Source organism: Aquarana catesbeiana, linkage group LG08 (assembly GCF_042186555.1).
Source record: "Aquarana catesbeiana isolate 2022-GZ linkage group LG08, ASM4218655v1, whole genome shotgun sequence".
Classification (NCBI taxonomy): Eukaryota; Metazoa; Chordata; class Amphibia; order Anura; family Ranidae; genus Aquarana; species Aquarana catesbeiana.
In genome coordinates, this window is record NC_133331.1 from 305,377,124 (window position 1) to 305,384,981 (window position 7,858).

The 7,858-nt window shown below is 45.2% G+C and overlaps 1 protein-coding gene across 1 annotated transcript; it reads right to left on the minus strand.

Annotated features, from left to right (window-relative positions):
- Positions 1-378: 378 nt before the first annotated feature.
- Positions 379-5,840, minus strand: LOC141106893 (uncharacterized). The gene is made up of 7 exons (XM_073597822.1): positions 5,152-5,840; positions 4,777-4,882; positions 4,563-4,660; positions 4,298-4,447; positions 3,941-4,179; positions 3,075-3,130; positions 379-2,901 (listed from the first exon to the last, which is right to left on the minus strand). The coding sequence occupies exons 2-7, from the start codon at positions 4,859-4,861 to the stop codon at positions 1,274-1,276; spliced, it is 2,256 nt and encodes a 751-aa protein (XP_073453923.1). The 5' UTR covers positions 4,862-4,882; positions 5,152-5,840; the 3' UTR covers positions 379-1,273.
- Between the last annotated feature and the right edge of the window lie 2,018 nt (positions 5,841-7,858).

Genomic DNA, 7,858 nt, shown 5'->3' on the forward strand with positions numbered 1-7,858 from the left:
AATTCCTAATCGTAGGTCTTCTGAGAGCCCTTTTGTGCGAGGCATCATTCACATCAGGCAATGCTTCTTGTGAAAAGCAAACCCAGAACTGGTGTGTGTTTTTATAGGGCAGGGCAGCTGTAACCAACACCTCCAATCTCATCTCATTGATTGGACTTCAGTTGGCTGACACCTCACTCCAATTAGCTCTTGGAGATCTCATTAGTCTAGGGGTTCACATACTTTTTCCACCTGCACTGTGAATGTTTACACGGTGTGTTCAAAAAAAACATGGTAACATTTAAATTCTTTGTGTGTTATTAGTTTAAGCAGACTGTGATTGTCTATTGTTGTGACTTAGATGTAGATCAGATCACATTTTATGACCAATTTGTGCAGAAATCCATATCATTCCAAAAGGGTTCACATGCTTTTTATTGCAACTGTATATTTCCATCCCCCTTGGTGGGAGTGGAGATGAGAGCACAAAGCCGTGTTCTCAGTCTGAGATGTTTCTCGGGGCTGCAGTTCTTCTGAGATCCACAAGGTGGTGATCTCACTTCTACCAAGACAGGAAGTCTCTATGGAAGACAGGAAGTGAAGGCAGGAGACCCAATACTTTTGGTGATATAGTGTGTGTGAGCTTTTTTCCAACCGACCACCAATAGGCAATTTTCATGGTGCTGTCGGTGTAAATATTGGACTAGCTCAGTACTATTTCATATGAGATCCGTGTTCCTATAATTTATTCCTTATGGGTTTATACCGATCACACCGCACCCCTAAAAACTAAAACATTCTTACTATACCCCCCAATGTACTGTGATGTGCTTTGTACACCACTTGGGACTATCTGACCCCCTCCCTAGGAGAATCTGAGGCTCGTAGGGTAACATTTGTTCTCTTGGTATGTCCCATCATCAGAGTCTCCAAGAAATAGAAGACAAGGGAAGACTCGCTCCATCAAACTCCACCTAGAAATGAAATATCACTTTTCCCGGGATGTGCCCCTTTGAAGAACAATTTCTTGTCCTCCAGATGTTCTATGAACTCAACAGTTCCACCTGGAAAAGTCATCGTCCATTTGTCATAAGAATCAGCAGGTGGGTTCTCTCTGATGTCTCAGATTTTTTTTATCTGTATACCATTTCCCGCACTCTAAATGCCATGAGGCCGCTCTGCGGTGTGTCTTCTCTGGTGTTTCTGAAGGTTTCCTTTATGATTGAAAAATTTCCTGAACATGAATACGGACGCTCACCCGTGTGAATTCTCTGGTGTTGCACGAGGTGTCCTTTCACACTGAAACATTTCCCGCACTCTGATCATGAATAGGGACGCTCACCAGTGTGAATTCTCCGGTGTTCAACAAGGCCTCCTGTATAAGAGAAAGATTTCCCGCACTCTGGACATGCATAAGGGCGTTCACCTGTGTGACTTCTCCGGTGTTCAACAATTGCTCCTTCCTGAGCGAAAGATCCGGACCTGTGTGAATTTTCTTGTGTGTAACAAGGCTTCTTTTATGAATGAAGGATTTCCCGCACTCTGAACATAGATAAGGACGCTCACCCGTGTGAATTCTCTGATGTTCAACAAGTGCTACTTCCTGAGCGAAAGATTTCCCGCACTCTGAACATGGATAAGGACGCTCGCCCGTGTGATTTCTCTGGTGTACAATAAGTCTTTCTTTTTTAAAGAAACCTTTCCCGCACTCCAAACAAGGGAAAGGACGCTCGCTGCTGTGAGTTTTTTGGTGTTCAGTAAGGTTTCCTTTTTTAAGGAAACGTTTCCCGCACTCTGAGCAAGAGAAAGGACGCTCACCCGTGTGAATTTTCAGGTGTTCAACCAGTTCTCCTTTACGAGTAAAACTTTTCCCGCACTCTGAACATGAAAAAGGACGCTCACCCGTGTGAATTACCTGATGTCTAAGAAGGGTTTTTTTTGCAATGAAACATTTTCCGCACTCTGAACATAAATAAGGACGCTCACCTGTGTGAGTTCTCTGGTGTATAATAAGGATTTCTTTTTTAAGAAAACCTTTCCCGCACTCAGAACAAGAGAAAGGACACTTACCTGTGTGAATTCTATCATGTACATTAAGTGCTTCTTTTTTAAGGAAACTTTTCTCGCACTCTAAACAAGAGAAAGGACGCTCCCCTGTGTGAGTTCTCTGGTGTATAATAAGGGTTTCTTTTTTAAGGAAACCTTTCCCGCACTCTGAACAAGAGAAAGGACGCTCACCCGTGTGAATTCTTTGATGGGAAACCAGGACTGATTTCCGAATGAAACTTTTCTTGCACTCTGGACATGAAAACGGACGCTCGCCTGTGTGAATTTTCTGGTGTACAATAAAATGTTGTTTCTGAGTGAAACATTTCCCGCACTCTGAACATGAATAGGGACGCTCACCAGTGTGAATTCTCTGGTGTCTAAGAAGGTTTTCTTTTTTAGGGAAACCTTTCCCGCACTCCGAACAAGAGAAAGGACGCTCACCCGTGTGAATTTTCTGGTGCCTGCGAAGGTTTTTGTGTTCAGTGAAAGATTTCCCGCACTCTGAACATGAAAATGAACGCTCTCCTGTGTGAACCCTATTATGGCTTGAAGATGATTCCTGGAGATTGGATGGATCTGTTGGTCTGTCAGCACTGTGAGAACTTGGATGGACATCTGAAGTCATAGTATGGGATTTATCAGAAGGTTCCTCAGGATTAGAAGGACCCATTGATCTTAGATGGACATCTGAAGTCATAGTATGGGATTTCTCAGAAGGTTCCTCAGGATTAGAAGGATCTGTGGATCTTGTCAACCAGTAAGTGTTCACTTTCGGAGAATATTGTGGAATGTCAGTATCTTCTGCCTTACAATCTGGAGATATAATAAGATGTCCCTCCGATGTATTTATATTCCAGAAACACCGTCCATCTGCTGGAAAGCAATATTTAATATAAGTCATATCTGTTCTCATACATCCTGTATTCAGAAGTCATATGTATACACTGGGCAAGATGGTCAGAAGAGAGAAAACAAACTACAAGGGTGAAAAGAAAATGTGAAAAAACTAATTAAACCATTTAACCAACAAATGCCAGTTCGATTGCCTGAGTAATCTTTTAGGTAAGGAAAACTCCAACTACGACGGCCCATGTTTGAGAGCCTCTCAATAAGTACAACAGGGTCACATGCAGCCCTCAAGTTCTACATTGTCTCTGATACATCAGTTGGATAAAGATAAGAGATTGTAGATAAAGTCTTTACATGGTGTACAGTATCTCCTCCTCATTTGTTGGGAACATGACGTTATATTGAGGAATGGAGATGGACCTTTCATATGGTGTACAGTATCTCCTCCTCATTTGTTGGGAACATGACGTTATATTGAGGAATGGAGATGGACCTTTCATATGGTGTACAGTATCTCCTCCTCATTTGTTGGGAACGTGATGTTATATTGAGGAATGGAGATGGACCTTTCATATGGTGTACAGTATCTCCTCCTCATTTGTTGGGAACATGACATTATATTGAGGAATGGAGATGGACCTTTCATATGGTGTACAGTATCTCCTCCTCATTTGTTGGGAACATGACGTTATATTGAGGAACGGAGATGGACCTTTCATATGGTGTACAGTATCTCCTCCTCATTTGTTGGGAACATGACGTTATATTGAGGAATGGAGATGGACCTTTCATATGGTGTACAGTATCTCCTCCTCATTTGTTGGGAACATGACGTCATATTGAGGAATGGAGATGGACCTTTCATAGTCTTCCACAGGAACTTGTTCTAGCAGACTGGAAGAGCTTCTAAAGTTTGTAAGAATCATTGTAGAATGTTGATCTGGGGAATTATCTGCCTTTTGGAACAAAGAAGGAACTCTTAACTTAATGAATTATGGAAACACTTTATGTGGCTTTTCTGTCCTCCTCTGGATCAACTGTCACTTTGGATTTTATTTTTTACTCAGTGGACATATGGTATATTTCAATCCATGTAACTACATGTCTTATGCTTAGATAAGTAGAATGTGAACTTTCTGCATTTAGTGTTTGTGACTTACTTGTGTCCATATTTAGAGAAGATTCCTCCTGTTTACTTCCCATAATCATCTCCCCCTCCTCCATAGACTGCTGATCTCCACTCACCAACCTCTCTTCTTCTTCCTCTTTATGCTCAACTTTGATGTCTTTCCGTTCTTCATTCTAAATTCCAGAGATGATAAAATATAACATCTTGAAAAACTGCTGCCAATAATAAGAGAGGTCATAGAAGAATGTCCACTTATAGAATTATTTTTTAGTTTTTTCCATTCCCATCTACCTGATCATTCTCTGTATAGTGGTGACCTTCCCATGTAGAATTCTGGGAATACAGAGGACAACCCTCCTCCATAGACCTCTGATGTCTGGTCACCAACGTCTCTTCTTCTTCCTTTTTAACTTCAACTTTAATATCTTTTAGCTTTTCACCCTAAACCCCAAAAATGAAAGAATACATTTGTAATAAAGGAGCAAGAGATGACATATAGGAATGTTACCCCATACTGCAAATCTACTTTTAGTTCTACATGCTCAGTCCCACCTACCTGATCATGCTGGGGGATGGTGTGACCTTCCTGTGTGAAATCCCGGGAATACAGAGGACGGGGACATCTCTCTGGTGGGTTCCCATTACTGGATCCATCTGTAGGAAACACACACACTTACTGAATACATTGTTTCTATGTGTTTATCAGATGATGGGGGATCTAGGTGGACCCTCCGTCCTGCTCTCTCCTTTACAATAAAGTCTCCTCTTACCCGGTGATGTGAGGGGCGGCTGATTCTCCATCATGACGTCCTTGTAGAGATCCTTGTGTCCTTCTAAATACTCCCACTCCTCCATGGAGAAATAGACAGTGACCTCCTGACACCTCAGAAAAATCAGGAGATATAATTAGGATGTATCAGTTCTATAAACCAGAGGCTCTGGATGGACAGTTGGATAAATGGTTCTATATTTAGGATGTATCTGGTCTATAAACCAGAGGCTCTGGATGGACAGTTGGATAAATGGTTCTATATTTAGGATGTATCTGGTCTATAAAGCGTAACAGACGTCACAATCACTATGAAGGAAGAGGAGGGACATGACGGAGGGTTACTGGGTGTAAATATAAAATAATATCTTATTACCTCCTCTGTTGCCAGTTCCAGGAATGTCTCCTCTCTACTTCCCTCCAATTCCGCTTTTACTGGGAATGTCCTGTTTACTCTTCAAAAATACTTCCTGTCCGTAGATTATGTAACTTCCTGTCTGTACCTTACATCACTTCCTGTCTGTAGTTACCTCACTTCCTGTCTGTGTGATCCAAGTGAGATCACCACCTTGTGTTGAATATAAATACTGCAGTCTACGTTACGTTTCATCATTGTACCCGCTGCCTACTGGTCCATTCCTCTATCATGTTGCTGTGTTTAATGAAGAGCCACAGGTTTTCAGAGAAGAAAATGTTCCGGTGTTTAGTGCAGAGCAACAGGATCACAGTAAAAAGAACATGGAAATGCAACTGTGATGTCTATGGATGTGATATCATAGAATGTGTTTCATTTTCATCCACCAGATATTTAGGTGTCTCCGGCGTCGGATGAGGTGGCACTGCGGAGCACCTTTGATCGGAGCACAGATAAAATAGGTTTGGGATGGTTTGGCAAAAAACGTTTATTCATACCTCCCAACATTTTGAGATGGGAATGAGGTTTTTTTTTTTTTTTTTTTTTTATGTCATACTGTAGAGTATACTATTTGCTATCATTTGAGCCCAGTCTTGCCACACAGAGTTAATCCATCTCTGAGCAATCCTCTTTTATTGTTCAGTGAGAAAATTCTTGACAAAATGAGGAAAACTTTGTCAAATACGTCCCCTTGCTGTGAGTGACAGGTGATTTACATATCTCATGCACCAGCCTAAGTAAAACACAGGCAGTATTTTATAATTCCCTCCCCCCACTCCTTTCTTCTGCTGCTCTGCCAGGATTGGCTGTTCCACATAATCTCAGCCCTGGCTGCAGACATTCCACTGGTCTGATGGGGGGGGGGGGGGTTGCTGACATTACCGACCTTTCTTCCGCTCTCCATCCTGACAGAGCCCGCTGGAATGGAGGGGAGTCGGCTGCGGGGGATGAGGGGGGTGGGGGAGGAAGACGCAACGGGCGGATAAGGACAGGAGGGGGGCCAGAGAAGAAGGGGAGGTGGTGGTGGTGGAGAGAACAGGACACAAGGGACAGTCGGGGGTGATCAGTGCAGCGGAGGGACAGCCGTGAGCACCGATCTCCCTGCACGGCGTTTGATCAGCTGCTTCTCCTTCTCTGCCTCCTTAGGGGGATCCGTGCTCACAGCTGTCCCCGCCGCACCGATCATCCCTGACTGTCACTGGACATGAGCGCGCTCCTCATCTCCTGTGCGCGCACTTTTCACTCCGGCCAGGCGTGAGTGGAGAGGTGGGCGGGGAGTCTGGTGATGTCATGACTCCGCCCGCGGAGCGCCGTACAACGGACCCGCCCACTGAATCCGGCATTTTTGGGGGCTGCAAACAGACAGATGGGAGACATTTGAAAGGTAAGGATACATGCAGGAGGCAAAAGATGGTAGTGAGTTTACATCCACTTTAACTAAAAAAAGGTTAATTAAATCCACAAGGGCTTTTTTTTAACCACAACTATTACTTTATATTGGCTTTTAAAACTTACAAATGCAGCAATTTAGAAATTGGATGAAAGGTTTAGCACTGGGGAACACTTTTTGAAAGATAAAAAGTGCATTTTATATACAACTATATAGATCAGACCAAAATGAGGGACAGTGTTCTAAATCAGGGACAGTTGGGAGCTATGCAGAGGCCCCTCCACACTACAGAGCCCCCTCCACAGTACAGATCCCCCTCCACAGTACAGATCCCCCTCCACAGTACAGATCCCCTCCACAGTACAGATCTCCCCTCCACAGTAAAGAGCCCCCCTCCACAGTACAGATCCCCCTCCACAGTACAGACCCCCCCTCCACAGTAAAGAGCCCCCCTCCACAGTACAGATCCCCCTCCATAGTAAAGACCCCCCTCCACAGTACAGATCCCCCCTCCACAGTACAGAGCCCCCTCCACAGTACAGATCCCCCCTCCACGGTAGAGATTCCCCTCCACAGTAGAGATTCCCCCTCCACAGTACAGATCCCCCCTCCACAGTACAGATCCCCCCCTCCACAGTACAGATCCCCCCTCCACAGTACAGATCCCCCCTCCACAGTAAAGATCCCCCTCCACAGTACAGAGCCCCCTCCACAGTATAGAGCTCCCCTCCACAGTACAGAGCCCCCCTCCACAGCAGAGAGCCCCCCTCCACAGAACAGATCCCCCTCCACAGCACAGATCCCCCTCCACAGTACAGACCCCCCCTCCACAGTACAGATCCCCCTTCCACAGCACAGATCCCCCTCCACAGTACAGAGCCCCCTCCACAGTACAGAGACCCCTTTCACAGTACAGAGCCCCCTCCACAGTATAGATCCCCCCTCCACAGTACAGAGCCCCCTCCACAGTACAGAGACCCTTTCCACAGTACAGAGCCCCCCTCCACAGTACAGAGCCCCCTTCACAGTACAGAGCCCCCCTCCATAGTACAGATCCATCCCTCCACAGTACTGAGCCCCCTCTACAGTACAGAGCCCCCCTCCACAGTACAGAGCCCCCTCCACAGTACAGAGACCCTTTCCACAGTACAGAGCCCCCCTCCACAGTACAGAGCCCCCTTCACAGTACAGAGCCCCCCTCCACAGTACAGGGCCCCCTCCACAGTACAGAGCCCCCTCCACAGTACAGATCCCCCTTCCACAGTACAGAGCCCCCCT

Bases quoted from the DNA above. Each gene is read 5' to 3' on its own strand.
- LOC141106893 (XM_073597822.1), bottom strand. From the start codon at position 4,861: ATGGAGGAGTGGGAGTATTTAGAAGGACACAAGGATCTCTACAAGGAC. The intron at 4,448-4,562 runs GTAGGTGGGACT...TTTGGGGTTTAG, and splicing joins CCATCCCCCAGCATGATCAG to GGTGAAAAGCTAAAAGATAT. The intron at 4,180-4,297 runs GTAGATGGGAAT...TCTGGAATTTAG, and splicing joins ACTATACAGAGAATGATCAG to AATGAAGAACGGAAAGACAT.